An 18,714-nucleotide genomic window follows, 5' to 3' on the forward strand; every position below is an offset into this window, starting at 1 on the left:
GAGGTGAGCCAACCTCTATTTTATTAGGGTGGTGGTGGGCAGGGGAGCAAGCACCTTGGAAGCAGCTCTACCCACTGCTTGCCCTCTTGCAGGAAGGTCCTAGTGGGTGACTGGAAGTAGGATAGGGATGGGGAGTTGGGTGTGGCTGGAAAAAGCGATGACACCAGCTCTGAGCCATGAAGCATCTTTCTAATTCCAAGATGGAGGTGGATGGGGTGGGGTAGGGTGGAGCAGAGCAGGGGCCTTCCGGTCCAGTGCCCCTCACCCCTCCTTCTTCCCAGGACTGCGGGAAGCCCCTGTCGATTGAGGCAGATGACAATGGCTGCTTCCCCCTGGACGGTCACGTGCTCTGTCGGAAGTGCCACACTGCTAGAGCCCAGACCTGAGTGAGGACAGGCCCTCTTCAGACTGCAGTCCATGCCCCATTGTGGACCACCCACACTGAGACCACCTGCCCCCACCTCAGTTATTGTTTTGATGTCTAGCCCCTCCCATTTCCAACCCCTCCCTAGCATCCCAGGTGCCCTGACCCAGGACCCAACATGGTCTAGGGATGCAGGATCCCCGCCCTGGGGTCTGGTCCTTGCCCATCCTGCAGGGATTGCCCACCATCTTCCAGACACCCCACCTGAGGGGGGCATCAGGTTTAGTGCTGCTGCTTTCACTGCTGCACCCGCGCCCTCGGCTGGCCCCCCGAGCAGCCTTTGTACTCTGCTTGCGGAGGGCTGGGAGACGCCCTGACCCTCCAGGACATTCCCACCCTCCCCCATGCTGCCAGGTTGTAGCTATAGCTACAAATAAAAAAAAACCTTGTTTTCCAGAATTCTCAGTAGTCAGCTCTTTTGTAGTGCCTACAGCCCTCATGGGTGGGATGGAGGCAGAAAATCAGTTCCTGTTTATTTACAAAAATATATATATGTGTATGTATGTATATATATTAACCCCTCAACTCCCTCCCATGATCATCCTTTTACTTCTACCCCCACCTCCCTTTTAAAACAAAGAGGTTTTCTGGGGTGCAGAGCAGGGTTCTCCTGAAAGTGGGCAGAAGCAGCACCGATAGCCTAGTCTGGCAGGTTGTGGGAAGGGGCGCAGGGAGTGACCATGAGCGACCTTGGCCCCGTCCTTCCTCCTTGCACCCTGATTGGGCATGGGGTGAGAGGAGGGATCAGTCCTTGAATCCCTGAATACTGCAAAGAATGCGCTTCTGGTGCCCGGGCAGTGTGATTCCCATCTGCGTCAGGTCCCTGTGGGCAAGAAAGGGTGGGGGCATGAGTCCGGAGGCTCCACCCCCGCAGCCCTCCCCTGCCCAGACAGCTCCAGCTCCTTACTCAGCGGTCAGCTCCAGCACACACTCCATGGTGTCCAGCCCAGCCGAGTGGAAGTGCAGGATGTAGCGTTTCATGCGTATGGACTCGAGCCACTCAGAGACGGTTCGATACGGGATCCCATCTGAGCCGCTCAGGCTGGGCAGGCGAAGAGTCACCCTGTGGGATATGGGCATGTCAGTCACAGCGGGTACAGGGGCTGATCTGGTTGGCCTTGGCCTCTGAGCATCAGCAGCCAGCACTGAAGTTCAGTGTCTGGGCACAGAGGTCATCTAGACTGTGGATTGACCCCCACCATTATCTCTGAGCCCACTTCCTGGCCTGTTTCCTGATGTGCTCACAACAGTGGACTGGCTGACAGTCCTGCTATGTCGACAGGCCTATAGGAAGGGACTGTCCTGGGAAGCCCCAACAGAAGGGGATCACCAGCCGGTCTCCTGCTGGAGTGGCCGGTTCTGGGCACCTGACTGAGGGCTGGTTAAGACATGGAAGTCTCCTGTCTGAGAGGAAGCTGAAAGTAGGAGAACAGAGGCCTGGCACCTGGGCGTGGTCCTGCCTTTTTCCATAGTGGCTGCTTGAGTTCCGGGAGCAGTCCTTCCTCACCACCTTCGACTTCAGTTGTTATTCTTGCACTCTGACACCCACAATACAATGAGTGTTCCTGTACTAAAGCTCGCCAGAGCCAAAAACCATTAGCAAAGTAAATCTGCTGGGGGAAAAAATATCCAGCATTCCAGAAAGATTAGCACATGTAGTCTCCAGTGTATGAGGGAGTTGTGCTCCAAAAGATAGTTTCAAAAGTTGGAACTTAGAGCATGTTTTCTCCCAGAAACAAGGTTATATATGGTGGTTGGATACAGAGGCCAGTTGGCCAGGCTGGCTACCCAATAAAGCACTTGAAGAACAGCCTTGCCTGCTTCCCCAACCTGAGCGCTCCCCTACCCCCTCATCAGTTCATTCTCTACACTCAGGCCATATTTTTGGTAAAATGCAGCTCTGACCATGTCCCCCCCTCCTGTGGACAGTTTTTAAGAATTGGTTCTCCAGGCCAGGCGAGGTGGCCCACGCCTGTAATCCCAGCATATTGGGAGGCCGAGGTGGGCGGATCATGAGGTCAGGAGTTCGAGACCAGCTTGGCCAACATGGTGAAACCCCGTTTCTACTAAAAATACAAAAATTAGCTGGGCATGGTGGCATGCGCCTGTAATCCCAGCTACTCAGGAGGCTGAGACAGGAGAATCACTTGAACCCTGGAGGTGGAGGCTGCAGTGAGTTGAGATTGCGCTGCGTTACTCCAGCCTGGGCGACAGAGCAAGACTCCGTCTCGGGGTGGAAAAAAAAAACAACAACTCTGCACTCATGGTAAAATCCAAACTTCTCAACAGGGCTGGTCCTCTTTGTGTTGACTGGTTGTCTCTCCAGCCTCATGGCTGCTATTCCTAAACACGATGCTGCAGTCATCCTGCACTATCTGCAACCTACCAGCCCTCAGCTCCCCATAGACTAGCCATGTGATCCAGGAGCCTTCCCAAACCCTGCAAGGCTGCTCCTGCCTACCCCACCCCAGTCTGGCTGCCCAAGCTCCCTGGAGCAGGTACCAGGTAATAAGTGCAGCTGTATCTCCAATGTCCAGCAAACAGCTTGCACCAGTAGGTCTTCCAAAACTTCATGAATGGATGACCCTTTCCTTCACATGCAGAAATATTTCTATGGGGAAGGGGATGCATCCCAAGAATGGGCCACAGTACAACACAGTGGGATTGGCAAGGATGGCTCCGGGAGTGTCCTAGGTGAGGCTGCCTGAGAAGGGAAAAGATGGGCCCCCCACCCCCAAGCCCAGGTGAAGTGAGGGAACTGGGGCCCAGCCGTAACTGATTTTCTGCAAATATGCGTAATCTAAAGCTGACCTCTTGGACTCTCCCCAAGGGCACGTCTTGCCTCATACACTGGACTTGGTCCAGAGCTCCCCGGGCCCAGCGCTCAAAGAGGATTGGCTGAATGCCCATTTCCACTCTCCTAGCGCTGCCTCTGGGTTCCCTAGTCCTTCCCCTGCATGGTTACCTGGGGTCAAAGTTGGCAATGGTCCGCAGGGAGTGGGGGTTGGCAAGCAGTTGCTCCAGATGTGCCTGAAGCTTCTGGAAGTGTGGCCGGCGGGCACGGTCATATGCCCAGCAGTTCTTCATGAGCTCATACAGAGGGGCAGGGCAGTCCACAGGAGGGGGCAACCGGTACCCATCCTCAATACTCTTCATAACCTGCACGGCGGGACAGGAGGATGCTCTAGAGTAGCAAGCTAACCTGGAGGCCCATGAGAAACCGATGGTCACACAAGATAATTGCAGTGGAGATCCTAGGCACGATGGGAGGAGGTGGGAGGACCAGGGTGGGAGGATCAGTGGGAGGATCAGGGTGGGAGGAGTAAAGAGAGCAGGGCATGAGGTGAAGGACCAGAGGAGCCAGGAGTACAGAAAAACTGAAGGTCATGAATAAATAAAGATATTTGCAGGAAAAGGCCATGGGAGGACCTTGAGAGGGAATAAGAGGTGTGAACTGGAGACGAGATGAGGAAGAATATTCTGGGCTCACCTCCTGATTGCTCATCTCCCCATAAGGCTTGTCCCCAAAGCTCAGCACCTCCCACATCACAATCCCAAAGCTCCACACATCGCTGGCTGTGGTGAAGATCCGATGGGCAATGGCTTCAGGGGCTGTCCAACGGATAGGGATCTTTCCTCCCTAAGAAGGCACATGGGTCAGGGACGGAAAGTTATGGTGTCCACCTGAGCACGAGTCTTTGTGCTTCTTTTATTGTATTTTTGTTTTATTTTTTTTGAGACAGAGTCTCGCTCTGTTGCTAGGCTGCAGTGCAGTGGCGCAATCTCGGCTCACTGCAACCTCCACCTCCCAGGTTCAAGCGATTCTCCTGCCTCAGCCTCCTGAGTAGCTGGGACTATAGGCGCCTGCCACCACGCCCAGCTAATTTTTTGTATTTTTAGTAGAGACGGGGTTTCACCATGTTTGCCAGGCTGGTCTCGATCTCCTGACCTCGTGATCCACCTGCCTCGGCCTCCCAAAGTGCTGGGATTACAGGTGTGAGCCACCGTGCCTGGCCAAGTCTTTGTGCCTATATACACGTGACTGTATGAATGGCATGTTATGGGGCAATGTGAATGTGCACTGGGTTTGTACCAGCCTCTAACCTGGGTTTCGTATGTGCCATCAAAGTCATCCAGGAGGCGAGTCAGGCCAAAGTCAGACACCTTGCAGCACAGGTTTTGATTCACCAAGATGTTTCTGGCAGCCAGGTCCCGGTGGACATAATTGTGATTACTGAGGTAGTTCATGCCAGATGCTATGCCCTGCAGCATGGCCACTAGCTGCCCAGGGACCAGCTGGTCCTCCCGCTCCTGCAGCAGGGTGAGTGGGTGAGTCAGGGGATGGGCCAGGTCTCCTCCCAGTGCCCAGGGTACCATGGTGCATCCCCCTCCCCAGCTAGTCCTCTGCCCTCCTCACCCTCAGGAAGGCATCCAGGGCTCCATTCTCCATAAATTCTGTGATGATCATGATCGGCTTTCCTGAGACACAGACACACATATCACACTCAGAACCGGGCTTCCTGCCCTTGGCCACACATCCTCCCTACACTTCCAGTGGTTTCACCCCTCTTTCCTGCATTTCCTGCCCCCAGCTGAGGGAGACCACTCATCGTACGCTTTGTGACGACGCCTTCCAGATGCAGAATATGCGGGTGGCTAAACTGGCCCATGATAGTTGCCTCTCGAAGGAAGTTCCACCACTGGCCACCTGGGGATGTGTCTTTTAAGGTCTTAATGGCCACAGTCTTGCAGTCCTGGCTGGGGAGCCTCAGGGTCCCTCGATACACTTCCCCAAACTCTCCTGGGTAGAAAGAAAACAGGCTGTGGCCCGATGCACTGCAGGGCTCCTCCAGGGGACAGGCAGCAACCCCTCCAGTCCTCTGGCCCTTTTCTTTTCTGGAGAATCAGAAGCGTGGAGTGCCCTTCCTGGGACAGGGCGTGGGCTGTCCTTCCTGGGGAAGGTCAGAGTCTGGAGCTGGAGTGCAATGCCGTGACCTATTCACCACTGTCTCCCAGTGTTTGCACAGTTCTTGGCTCACAATAGGCGCTCGGCAACCGCAGGGTGAATGAACCCTGTGGAGCGGGACTGGGCCGTGCTCATGAAGAGCAAGCTAGTGCGGCGCTAGTACCCAAGTGGCAGGGATGCTGGCTATGGCCGCCTCTCTTCTGTGAGCTCCTCTGGTCCCAGCTTGCCTGGCTCAGCTGCACAATTGGCAAGGACACCACCAAGCTTTGTTCTCCACTGAGATCCATTTCCTCTGGTGACCCAAGGGAACAGGGCAGCCCAAGGACACTGGGCCTCTGATGGGGTGGAATGCCAGGCTAGGGAGGGAATGAGTCCTACATTTGGGCATCATCACAGAACATCCGGACCCTCAGCACAGCAGCACCTCTGTGGATGAAAACAGTGTATTTAATGCCCTTTATCAGAAACTCCAAAACCACAGAAGCAAGTGTGTAGGAGACAGGGGTTGCTCCAGGGCACCTGATGAGGGGTTTTTAACAAGAACACAATGGTTCAAAGAGGATACAGAGCAGAGCAGAGTGAGTACCTCTGGAAACTCTTGGACCAGAGAAGCCAGCTGGGCTGCCCAGGGAAGCGCTGGAAGGAAGGGGCCTGCTGGTGGCTCTGTGCTGCCCCACACGGCGGGGGGCCTGCTGCGGTGCACAGCAGGACTCACCTTCTCCTATGACAGTGTCCACCATCAGCCACGCTGGATCAAGCTCCCGGGTAAAGTCCAAGGCTCCCTGTGCAGGGTCCTCGTATGCCTGGAGGTCCACATAGGGCTTCAGCCACAGCTTGTCCTCTATGGGCAGAACATGAGGTTGGGGAGTACCAACATCCGGGCTCAGGAGTATGGGGGTCAGGAGAAGGGCCAGCAGCGGACCACACACTTCTCCACACCTCCCTGTTTCCCAAGGTGACTCCTGTTTGGGCTGAGGTGGGAGAAAGTCTCCAATTAGCAACTAGGCCTTTCTTCTCCCTGTCTATGCTCCAAGCTCCACTGTCTTCACTCCACAAGGTCCAGGGCGGTGGCCAGGATCCACACCCGCAGAGCATATTTGCTGCCTGAGTTGCCCAATCTTCTCAGCGGCCGGTCCCCACACTGCTCTGGTCAGTCACACCTCGTTCACATTCCCAGACAGAGCCGCGCATGGCTCCCACCCCGGTTGCCCGGATGGACCCCTCACTCTCCCCTTTGTGGGTCACCTAATGAGGTGACAAGCAAGAAGCTCATAAGCCTCGGAGGACGTCAATCCTCCTCCCGCCTGGCCTCGGCCCACAGGCCTGGCCTCCAGGATGGGGAGGGCTGTCCAGAGCCCAAGGTGACAAGACAGCGGCACCAGCAGTGAACGGACACTAACAGATAATTGCATCAGAGCCACTGGGGGGCTACCAGTACATAGTTAATTAACCAAAGTTAATTAGGTAGCAAAACACAAGAGCCCTGGGGACAACAAACCCCACATGTGCCCCCAGAGTTGGCCTAGCAAATGTGTCCCTTGATCCCTTCCCAGTGGCATCTCCCAACACACACACACACACATGCACACACAGGTGTGCACATGCACGTGGGGACACATGCAGGTGCACCCGACTCACCTCGATCCACATCGGTGGCACGGTCACGCTGCCTCTGCTGCCTCTGCCGCTGGGCTCTCCTGCGGGGGTTGGGGACCAGCTCCTTCAGGGCCCCAGGACCACCTCAGGGGTCCGAGGGACTCTGGCTGAATCTTCCCCAGAAACGGGCTGGGAGGGCAGGATGGGTTTTGGTACTAGGGGATGGGAGGGTCGTTGGGGCTGCAGTCAGGGGCTTCTGACCCAGGGCTGGTGGTTGGGGAGGGGGCAGGAGCTGGCACCTGGACCGGAAAACGAGAATCCCAAGCAGCAAGGCTGCACCAAGCAGCAGCCCAAAGATGACGGCTACGATCTCTCCTCCAGTCAGGCCCCTGGACACTGTAGGCACAAAGGGATGAGGAAGTGTTGGGACTCACAGTCCGTAGGAATGAGGGGGGTTAAAGGGCAGGGCCCTGGGTACACCTAGGGTCAGACCTTTCAGTGTGCATCAGGTCGGTGTCCATCCCCTACCCCCAGAAGAAGGGAGTGTGTGTGCATGTGTGTAGAGGAAGAGGAAGGGTCGCTACGTGGAACAGGAGCTGAGGCAACAGGTGTATGTGTGTTGGGGCAGAGCACAAGATACCCCACCTGGTGGGCTGGTCCGAAACTCATGATCAGGGGAGAAAGGGCCAGGACCCAGTGGGGTCAGCATTCGGACTCTGACGATGTATGTGGTGTCAGGCTGCAGCTCTGTCAGCAAGACCCTGGGTTCTAGAACCATCTGGTACCGTTCTTCATCCTGTGGGTTGGAGTTGCATTAAGTGGGCAGTGCTGAGCCAGACCCGGGTGGATGTGATGGACAGCATCAGAGCACATGGGGAGGGGCTGGAGAGCAGAATGGTTAGGACAGGGTTCTTCATAGACTTTTGTCCTGAGAAAGCCACACAGTGGACTTCGGGTGGATTCCTCCCAACCCACACCCCAGGCTAGGAATGTTGGGGTGTGCCCGGGCATGGACACTGAAGACCATCTCTCAGTAGCATCCTGACCTGGTTCAGCACGTGCAGCTCATAGGTCAGGTTCGCCCCAGGGCTTCGGGGCCGGGACCCCGCCCAGGTCAGCTCTAGTTGCCTCGGTTCTTTCTTCACCAGTCTCAGAGACAGGCCTGACAGTGACTCTGGGGGTCCAGAGGGATAAGGTTGGATATGTAAGGAAAAAGGAAATAACCTTAGTAACTTTTCTATGGCTTCCTGCCCATCAGTTTGTCCTGTGGTCTTAAGCCCTTCTGTCTCCACCAGGTCCCTGTCCCAGCCCCTCTCAGCCTCTCACCTGCATGCCCCATGCTGATGCTGACTGAGGTGCTGGCATGGCCAGAGCTGCCCAGCCCTGACACTCCATTTTGGGCTTCCACATTAAAGGTGTAGTTGGCATAAGGTTCAAGGCCATTGACATGCACTGCAGGTGTGGTGAGCCCCCGGGCCCCCGGCGAGAAGTGCACGCCCACCCCACAGGGCTGGCAGGGCCCCCCGTCCTGTGCTGTGCCCTGACACTGGGAACACCTCACACTGTATCTGACATCCTGGCGTCCCCCCGTATCTGCTGGAGGTTCCCAATGCAGGGAGAGCTGAGTCCCTGAGGCAGAGAAGCTCAGGTTTCGGGGGGCCGAGGGGGGGCCTGTGGGAGAAGAGGAGCCATCAGTAGAAGCCGACCTCACTGTCACCCAAGCTGCTGATCCCCGGCCTCCACCACCACCCAATTCTCGATGTCCTCTGAAGTCCTCTTGGGGAGATTTGATTTCTACTGGGTTTGACTACATCTCTGCATTCTTCTAGGGAGAGCAGGGTGCCAGGGCAGGGGCTAAAAGTGCCTGACACCCTGGACCATCTCCAATATCTGACAAGCTCTGGAAAAATCCAACCCTGACAAAGTCTCAGCAAAGATCCAGCCCCTCCCTCCAGATGGCCACGCCCCACCCCCTGGACTCACCTGTGCATGCCACCTGGGGGCCCTCCCCGGGAGCTCTGTAATGGCCGCTCTCACAGGTACAGATGGTGGCCCCCTCAGACTCAGCAGTGCTCTGCTGGGGGCACGTGAGACAATGGGGTGTGTCCATGTCCATCCGGTAGGAGCCGCTAGGGCAGGCTAGAGAGAGAAGGCAGCAGAACAGTGGTTCTGTAAATGTTTTTACAGGCAGAACCACCACCACCCCTTCCTGCCCCAATCCCTTCTACTGGAAACATCTCTGCATGTGTGTGTCCACTGCTCTGGGACACTCAGGTTAAAAACCCACTGAGGCGGAGCACTGGCCTCCTTCTCTGCCGGGGTACTCCTGCAATCCTCCCGAGTGGTTCCTCAGGTTCTCACCGCCTCCGTTCTTACCAACACATCCCTCGCCACTGCCACCTTCCTCATAGCCAGGCTCACAGTGGCACCGTCCTACAGGCACCAGCCACTCGCCATCAGGGCTGCAGTGCATGCGGGGTGCACCTGAGGGCCTGGGGCTGGCCCGTGCGTGGGGCAAGCAGGTCCCCGCCACTTCCACCAACCCAGCGGGGCCAGGCAGAGTGTCTGGGAATTGGGCCAAGCCATTCAGGGTCTCAGGACAGCGCTGGTAGAAGACCCGGACAGACACCAGGGCCACACAGGCTCCTGGGTTGTGGAAAGCGAGGTAGAGGCCACGGCGGGTCAGGCGGCCCAGAGAGCAGCGCTCCACATTCAGCTTCATGGAGCCAGATGCAAGGTCTCGAATGGTGAAGCTCTGGTCTGCAGCCACCGTGGTTACCTGGGTAGAGGGTGGGGAAGAAAGGGGAGCAATGGCAAAGTCCTGCTTCTTTCCCACATAACAGAAACAATCGTTTGCTTAATACTTTCCACAACCATGAACAATGAGCCTTGTATGTGTGAGGTGCCAGGCTAAGCATTTTATGTGCATTATGCTATTTAGCTCATGCAATCCTCTTATGAGGTAGGATGGCTTATTGTCTCTATTTAATAGATGAGGAAACCAAGGCTAATAGAAGTTAAAGACCTTGTATAAGATCACACAGCTACCACATCATGGGGCTAGGGCTGGAATCCAGGCATTGGGACTCTACAGTCCATAACATTTCTGCTATTCAGAGGCATTCCCAAACTCAGTGCCAATAACATGATGAGTTATAGAGCATATCATTATCAATTTATTACTAGTAACACATTTTACATTTTCTCTTTGGAAAGAAACAAGAGCATATCCTATCATAAAATGCTCCTTACTCTTCTGCATCCCAGGATGTTTTTTTGAGTAGGAAAGAAAGGGATGTGCTGGAGAGTACTAGCCTGCAGGGAATTGTCTTGCTACATGACTCCAGTGATACTATGGGAGTGGGTTGCTTATGAACATCGTGGGTATCGATAGGAAAAGTCTAAATAACTCTGTGCTACACTTCCCTCCTCCCCATGGTATCCTGTGATCTCAGTGGATGCTTATAAAAGCCTATAAAATAGATATAGCTGGCCCTATTATTGTCACTATTTTATGACTCTCCAACAAAAGCTGGAGAGGTTAAATGACACCCCCAAAGTCACGGCACAGCAGAAAAGATACTCAAATCCAGCCCTTCTGATTTCCAATGCCACATTGTTCTTTTTTTCTTTAGAGACAGGATCTTGCTCTGTTGCCCAGGCTGGTGTGCAGTGGCACAATCATAGATCACTGCAGCCTCAAACTCCTGGGCTCAAGTGATCCTCCTGCCTCAGCCTCCTGAGTCGCTGGGACTACAGGTATGGGCCACCATGCCCAGGTGATTTTTAATTTTTTGCAGAGATGAAGTTTTGCTATGTTGCCCAGGCTGGTCTCAAGCTCCTGGCCTCAAGTTATCTTCCCACATCGGTTTCCCAAAGCACTGGAATTACAGGCACAAGCCACCATGCCCAGCCTTCAAGTGCCAAATTCTTTTCATGATTCTACCTCTGCACCCTCTTCCTGTCTCTGCAACCTTCTCTGGCACCCAATAAGGAGCCACCAGGAATCTGCACCAGGACCCAGATGGCATGGAGGGAAGCAGCACCTTCTGGAACAAGGGCCGTCGGAGCTGAATGCCCACATCCTGGTCACTCTCCATGTACAGAAGGTTGAAGGTCTCCTTGCAGCCCAGAGGCCCGGCTCCCCCAGGGAAACTCTTGCAGTCCCGCACGGTGAACTGCAGCTCCACGTGGACACGGGAAGCCTCCTCCCCGCGGTAGATCCAATTGGAGCGAAGCCAGTGGTCAGTGTCTCTGCGTCCTTGCATTGGGCAGTCCTGGTACATGTACAGGGGTGTCCCATTCAGTATCTGTTGCTGTTCACTCCACTGCAAGGAGGGAATCAGAGTCAGGGACCAGATCATCACCTGCTCCCCAAACCCTTGGTTTTTAGAGCTGATGGAGAAGCAGCTGTGTCAGAGCCCCTCAGGTTTATGCTACTTGTCCTGCCTCTCCCCACCCCTCAGCTCCAGGACAGTAGACTGAGTGTTTAGGGTTGGGGATTTATTTGGATATAAGATGGGCAAGACAATAGTCCCTTAACATCCCTAGTTGATCCTGGTCCCTTCAGTTAGTCTAGTCCACTTATTTCATCAGCAGAACAGTCAGGTACCCCCAAGGCAAAGCTCATTTACAAAACCCTTCTGTTTCTTCAAGAGGATATTGGTGAATTTTTTGTTTTTCAGAGACAGGGTCTCGTTCTGTCTGCAGCGCAGTGGTATAATCAAAGCTCACTATAGCCTCAAACTCCTGGGCTCAGTCTCTGAAGTAGCTGGGACTACAGGTGCCTGCCAACACACTGGGCTATTTTTTCTTTTTTGGTAGAGATGAGTTCTTGCTATGCTGTCCAGGCTGATATCAAACACCTGGACTCAGATGATCCTCCTGCTTGGCCTCCCCAAAGCCTGTGAGCCACCACACCCAGCCCAAGATTTATTTTTAATTATTAAAACCCTTTAGATTTGGAGGGTAAGAACAAGCACAGAACTGTATAGGGGATTCTCATCCTCTCCAATATTTCAATTATAGCCATCATCGAAATCAACAATTGACAGATTTGGCTGGACTTCTTGATACTATCTAGTCTACTCCCCTTAACTTTTTGTTTGTTTGTTTGAGGCAAAGGTCTCACTCTGTCACCCAGGCTGGAGCTGGAGTGCAGTGGCACAATCTTGGCTCACTATAACCTCCGCCACCTAGGTTCAAGCGATTCTCCCACTTCAGCCTCCTGAGTAGTTGGGATTACAGGCATGCACCACCATGCCCGGCTAATATTTGTATTTTTAGTAGAGACAAGGTTTTGCCACGTTGGCCAGGCTGTTAGCTTCTTTTATCTGAAAAGAACTTTTAAACTTAGTAATATTAATGGCTAGCACTAACATAGTGCTTACCGTGGCCCAGTCACCGGTTTAAGCACTTTCCACGAGGAAACTGAGGCACAGGGAGGTCGAGTGACTTGCCAAGGTACTCAGCTATGAGAGGCAGAGCTGGGAAATGAGCCAGACACTCCAGGTTCCAGAATTCATGCTTTTAATCGTTATACCTCTGTGTGCTTATTGTGAAAAGTCAAAAAGTAAAGACTTACACAGAATAAAGTTTAATTCCCTCACCCTCATCCTTCCACTCTCATTCTCAGAGGCAGCCACTCTCAGCAACTGTTAGCAAAACTTTCCAGACCATTTTTCAATGCCTCCAGAGAACTGCTTGAATGTTTCTGAGTTTTGCTTGAATGTTTCTGAGTTTTGCTTTCAACACGGGATCATACAAGTGTTATTTTGTAACCTACTTTCTGTTTTCACAAATAATAAGTATTTGAGGGCCAGGAGTGGTGGCTCACGCCTGTAATCCTAGCACTTTGGGAGGCCCAGGAAGGCAGATTCCCTGAGGTCAGGAGTTCGAGACAAGGCAAAACCTCCCATCTCTACTAAAAATACAAAAAAATTAGCTGGGTGTGGTGGCATATGCCTGTAATCCCGGCTACTTGGGAGGCTGAGGCAGGAGAATGGCTTGAACCCAGGAGGTGGAGGTTGCAGTGAGCCAAGATCTCGCCACTGCACTCCAGCATGGGTGACAAGCAAGATTCCCTCTCAAAAAAGTCTTTGAAAGATAGCCACAAAAGTGTATATAGAGCTTTCTTACTTTTTTTTTTAAGCAATCCATAAGTAATACTCCATTGTAGAGAAGGCCATAATTTATTTAGTCCCATTCACCTATTGTTGGACATTTAGACAGCTTCTAGTTTTTTTTTCTTTTTAAAGAAATCATGTACAGATTGATGTAAGATTTCCATGGAACTGCCATATCAAAGGGTAGACATACTACAGGTTTTATAAGATACTGTCAAATTGTCTTCCAAAAAAGATTTATCAATTTACACTTCCACCAGCAACACAAGAGGGCTCATTTTCTCAAAACTTCATCAACACAGAATACTAATAACCTTTTTGCCTTTTGCCAATCCTAGGGTCAAAACACAGCTTCTTAGCATTTTAATTTGCATTTCTTAGAGGAGGAAGTTGTATATTTCTCTTTTGTTCATTGACTATTTGTATGTTTATGCAATTATCTGTCTATAACCTTTGCATGACATTCTATTATCTTTTGATTACTCAGTTGGATGAGTTTCTTTTTTAAACTTATTATAGACACGAATCATTTCCTTCAAATGTATGTTTCAAATATTTTCTCCCTGTCTGCCATACCACTTAGCTTTGCTAATGATGTTTTGATGTGGACTTACATTGTAAATTTCTTACATAATAACATCTACAGTATTTCCCTTCATGATTTCTGGGTTGTATATTTGGCTTGGGAAGTTTTCCTATCTCAAGATTATAATGATCTATATTTTCTCCTAAAATTTGTGTAGGTTGGCTTTTAGGTTTAGATTTTAGTTTTCTTAGAATGAATTTTGTGTATAATGGAGAGACATATCTTTTTTTTTTTTTTTTTTTTAATGAGACAGAGTCTTGCTCTATTGCCCAGGCTAGAGTGCAGTGGTGCGATCTTGGCTCACTGCAAGCTCTGCCTCCAGGGTTCACGCCATTCTCCTGCCTCAGCCTCCCAAGTAGCTGGGACTACAGGCGCTCGCCACCATGCCTGGCTAATTTTTTTGTATTTTTAGTAGAGATGGGGTTTCACTGTGTTAGCCAGGATGGTCTCGATCTCCTGACCTCATGATCCGCCCGCCTCGGCCTCCCAAAGTACTGGGATTACAGGCGTGAGCCACCGCACGTGGCTATGGAGAGATATATCTTTATATATTTATTTAAAAATTATGAATATCTAACCGTCAGTTTATTGACTAGTTGTTACTTTCCATATTGATTTGCAATTCCGATGCTATCACATACTAAAATCTCATATATGTAGGCTCGTTTTTGGACTTTCTATCCTGTCCCATTAACCTGAGTGATCTTGTGCAAGACATATGTTTTAGTTATAGCTGATGGTTCTGATATCTGCTTGTCAGACAAGTCTCCCATTTCATTCTTCAAAAACTCTTCTCAACCATTCTTATTTCCTCCGTCAGATGAATTTTCAAAAGCTCTCAAATTCTATAAAGTATTCTATTGATATTTTTGTTGCAACCCCATAATTTAATGCAGAATAGATTGAGGCCCTTAGAAAGTTCACTTTCCTGAGGTTTTTACTCCATTATAATGTAGGGGCCCTCATCCCTACCCTCAGCTCTGGGAAAAGGCAAAAAAAATCATTAATCAAAAATTTGGGGTGAGGTGGGGCAGAAATAGAAGCTGCTATGAGGCACATATTTCTGCATTATGTTAGGGAGTTCAAAGATTGGGCAAGGGGTGTCTAAAAGGCAAGGAAGCTGGAATGAAAAAGGCACCAAGTCTGCTCCTAAGGAAGGCTGTGCTGGGGAAGCCCAAGTGGAAGGCACTGGCGGGGGTCAGGTGGGCAGGGTGGTGAGTGGCTAATGTGCAGCTCATTAGCCAGATTGCTGTGGCTGAAGCTGGAGCCAGGAGAAGCAGATGTTCCCAGCTGTGACTTCCCTCTCCCAGTTCCAGCAGTGACAGATGGGCGAGAGCCAGCTGTCCAGGATCAGCAGTAAGGATCCTTTTGCTTATCACTCAGGCGCTGCTGGCTGCCACACGGGTGCATTCTGGACCTGAATGCCTGTGTGTGCATGTGTGTGCATGTGTGTGTGTGTGTGTTTTGAAAAGATGGGGAGAAGGAGGGGGACAAGGTAGATAGTGGGAGTGTATGACTGCTGGCTGTCTCCTTGCCCTCCTAGCATGCAGGACTGTTTTGCCTGTGCTGAGAAAGTGGCCTTGCTGCCATTCCAGTCAAATTAGGGAAGAGTTATTTGGGTGGAGGTGTCAAGGGCCCAAGGAAGGCCCATGGGAGCCAGAAGACTGACCTGCAGCTATCACTGTGGGTGATTAGCTGATTTATGAGATAAGTCACCTGTTAGGGCTGGATCTTCCAAACGGCCCCTCCTGGAGGATCCACTATGGTTTAGTCTATTAGCTCTAATTACAGGCTACTCTGTAGGAGAACAGAGAACGGAGCCAGGACTGTAGGACCCAGAGGGAAAGAAAGCAAGTAACCCTGACCCCAGAAACAGGGACTGGATTGAAGTCTCAAGTACTGGGGTAAGGAAGGAAACCCTGAGAGAAGGGGTTCCAGAGCCAGAGTTGTAGATGCTCCAGTAACTTAGGCAGCCCCCTAAGTGGTTCTGTGACCAGCTGTGCTGCTGGCAGAAAGGGTGCTGTGAATTGTAAAATATATATTTGGTCTTTGTCCACATTTCCTGGCAAACAACCCCTAAAGCCCTCAAAATCCCTGAAGTGACAAATGTCTTTTTATATGCTAATGAGCTGACTGCTAGGGATGGGAACTAGACTGGGGTGGGGGAGGCCTGGGTGGCAGAAGGCAACCTTGTGATTGGAGTTGGGACTTTCGGCCCCACCCCCAACTTCCAGGGAAGGTAGAGAGGTTGAAGGTTGAGCTGATAACCAGTGGCCAATGATCTAATCAATCACGCCTATGTAATGAAGTCTCCATAAAAGCCCAGAAGGACGGGGTTGGGAGGGCTTCTGGATGGCCATACATGATTAGGTCCCTGCAGGGTGGCTCACCTCCTTCACATATACCTTGCCCCATGCAGCTATTCCATCTGGTGTTCACGGTACCATTTGTAGTATTCGTTATAGTAAGCCAGTAAATGCAAGTCAATGTTTCCCTGAGTTCTGTGAGCCATCCTAGCAAACTAATTGAACCCGAGTAGGAGGGTCAGGTAAACCTGATTACAGCCGATGGAACAGAAGTATAGGTGACAACGTGTTACTTGTGATTGTTGTCTAGAGGGGGGCAGTCTTGTGGGGCTGAGCCCTCAACCTGAGGCTATCTCCAGGTAGATAGTGTAAGAACTGAATAAGATTAGAGGACACTCAGCTACTGTCCACTGAAGAATCTGCCAGAGAGAACTGACTGCAGGCGGGAGGAATCCCTACACGCATTTTGGTGACCACAGGTCACCGAAGTGATTTGTGTTGAGAGTGCAGTAGGAAAAAACTGAGTTTGGTTTTTTGTACATCATAAGAGCTGCTCTCTGCATTTGAGTCTGAATATGCTCTCTCAGACCCACCTCACAACCTGTTCACTGAGTCTTAGGAACATCCAAGGAAGGAAGGGAACTGGAACAAGCTCTGACACTTTCAAACAGCTGGAATGCATGGTGTGCACGCAGTCAGCCTGAGGAGGTGTGGAGGATGAGCTAAGGGCTCAGAAACCTTTAGGGGAGCAGCTTTTAACTTCGGAGGAGTCAAAGACCCTTTGAAGAATTTGATGAAAGCTTTGGCTGGTCTCTCTAGAAAAAAAAATGCCCGCTTACATATACAGAATTTAGAGTACACTTTCATGGGGTTTCCCCACCCCCTGAAACCTATCAATGCAACTTCACTGGGATGAATGGATCTCAGATTGAGGATGCTTTTCTGCCTTTTCTATCCCTCCCCAGGCAAAGCACTGGTCTCAGCCTTCAACCATCCCCAGCATGGTGCATTCTCTCCCCGGGTATGTGAGCTCCTCTCCCCCTCACAAGTATCAGCTTGTATTCACAATATTCCCAAGTATTCACTGGAGGAGCCAGGCCATTCAAGCGTTCATCTTGAGGTGAAGTCTGACCCCCCCACCCCTTGTCCCATTGAGGAGGCTCTGACTCAGCCTCCTCTCCCCCTCCCTGAGGAGACACTTCCAGTTTTTCCTGCTCTTTTCTCTGTTCCTCCACCCACCTCTCCACCCCATTTCCCACTGGCCTTCAGGAGTCTTCCAAGATCCTTCCCTCTTCTGACACTTACCCCATCTTTTGGGGGATCCAGCAGCCAGCCCAGCTCTCCCTGTGCCTTGCTTGTGTCCATCAGAGTAACTGAAAGTGGGGAGAAAAGAAGTCTGTCACCTCTCGAGGAGGAGGTGCCCCTGCAGCCCACATTAATCATTCTGGGGCCTCAGCCCCAGGCTGCAACATCCTGTTCCTAAAAGCTGTGACTTCCTGAGGCTTAGGGGAGAAAAAGGGCTCAGGACTGAGGAGTGAAGAGCTCCAGGGATTTCACTCTTCTTTGTGTGTGTGAAGGAAGGCAGGCAGAGTGGGACAAGGGTTGGAGCGCTGGGTCTTTGACCAAAGTCAAAGCAAGAAGAGCAGCCCCACAAGACGCTCAGTTACCCAGGCTGCTGTGGCCTGGGACACCCATCAGCTGCAGGATTGGAACGCGTGGAGGGCAGGAGGAGCTCACCTCTGCTAGCCAGGAGTGGGCAGGGTGGACCGGGGACCTCGGAAGGGGTTTCGTGGGTAGGGAGGCTCACCTCCACTGTCCGAAGCCTGCTTTGGCCTGAGCTGGCCAGTGATCAGAGACGTGAAGTGGGGATGAGGCACAGCTGCCTGCCTGGGAAGTGGTGGGGAGTAGGGCCGGAGAGGGTGTTCCAACTTTCACATGGAATATTCGACTGGGACAACTGGGAACCCCTGTGGCGTCAGTCCTAACCCTTCTCCCGGAGGCAGCTCCCTCTGTCCCTGGCCTAGGTTGGCAGGAGGCGACTCCCCACCTTCAACTTCCAAGGGCTCAGATCTCTGGGGTGGGCACCTGAAGCTGGGACTGTCTGGGAATGCAGGCAGGGGTGCGGGTGCAGGTGCTACTTCCTGGCAAGGGTCCGGAATTCCCTCCCCACTCCCAGGCGCAGATTGCTGGCCTGCGGGAGTGGGGGTGACTGACCCGGGAGAGCAGCCGCTTGGGGTTAAAGACCAAAGATGGGCCTGGCCAGTCGATAGCCTGGCGGTCGGGCACAGCGAGAGAGCTGGCGAGGGTCGCGGGGAACATGGCCTCCCGAGGAATGCCGGCTTCTGCAGGGGGGTGCTGGCCGGGCCCCGGGAAGGGGCGGGGCGCGGGGGTTGGGGGCGCGGGGGCGGGGGTCGGTACCTTCCTTGGCGCGCGCCCCCGGGGGCAGCGGGGCGCAGAGCAGCAGCACCAGCCCTAGCCCCAGGGGCCAGCGCCGCTCCATGGCTCCGGGCCGGGACCTGGGACAGTGGCCCGGATGGCAGCGCCAGGTTGCAAGGGACTAGGAGAGCCGGGCGGGCCGGGCGGGGGCGGGGGGCGGGGCCAGCGCCGGGGGCGGAGTCCCGGCCTCACCTGGTTCACCTCCTTAAAGGGACAGTAGGGCAGGAAAGAAACTTGCTAGACTGGTAATCAAATTCAAGAACCGGAGGCGTCTT

At 52.6% G+C, this 18,714-nt stretch overlaps 2 protein-coding genes across 7 annotated transcripts in view; one reads left to right on the plus strand and one right to left on the minus strand.

Moving 5' to 3' along the window:
• ZYX (zyxin) overlaps positions 1–823 on the plus strand; it is a 29,483-nt gene extending 28,660 nt beyond the window's left edge. For all 3 annotated transcript variants that reach the window (XM_063606400.1, XM_034965141.3, XM_034965142.3), the window contains exon 10: positions 282–823. In XM_063606400.1, coding sequence (XP_063462470.1) covers positions 282–386 — 105 coding nt within the window. In that variant the 3' untranslated portion in view covers positions 387–823. The remainder of the gene's footprint in view (positions 1–281) is intronic.
• EPHA1 (EPH receptor A1) lies at positions 426–18,585 on the minus strand. 4 transcript variants are annotated; one of them, XM_034965136.2, is made up of 18 exons: positions 18,422–18,585; positions 17,309–17,376; positions 11,033–11,314; positions 9,363–9,765; positions 8,970–9,125; positions 8,313–8,657; positions 8,033–8,160; positions 7,632–7,782; positions 7,286–7,382; positions 7,029–7,087; positions 6,106–6,231; positions 5,040–5,225; positions 4,842–4,903; positions 4,529–4,735; positions 3,915–4,064; positions 3,390–3,583; positions 1,332–1,487; positions 426–1,247 (listed from the first exon to the last, which is right to left on the minus strand). In XM_034965136.2, the coding sequence occupies exons 1-18, from the start codon at positions 18,501–18,503 to the stop codon at positions 1,169–1,171; spliced, it is 2,931 nt and encodes a 976-aa protein (XP_034821027.1). In that variant the 5' UTR covers positions 18,504–18,585; the 3' UTR covers positions 426–1,168. The 4 variants fall into 4 exon arrangements, with proteins under 4 accessions (XP_034821027.1, XP_034821029.1, XP_034821028.1 ...); XM_034965138.3 differs by having other exon boundaries at positions 929–1,247; positions 8,550–8,657; positions 18,422–18,578; XM_034965137.3 differs by lacking the exon at positions 18,422–18,585 and adding an exon at positions 17,811–17,926 and having other exon boundaries at positions 929–1,247.
• Between the last annotated feature and the right edge of the window lie 129 nt (positions 18,586–18,714).

Source organism: Pan paniscus, chromosome 6 (genome assembly GCF_029289425.2).
Source record: "Pan paniscus chromosome 6, NHGRI_mPanPan1-v2.0_pri, whole genome shotgun sequence".
Classification (NCBI taxonomy): Eukaryota; Metazoa; Chordata; class Mammalia; order Primates; family Hominidae; genus Pan; species Pan paniscus.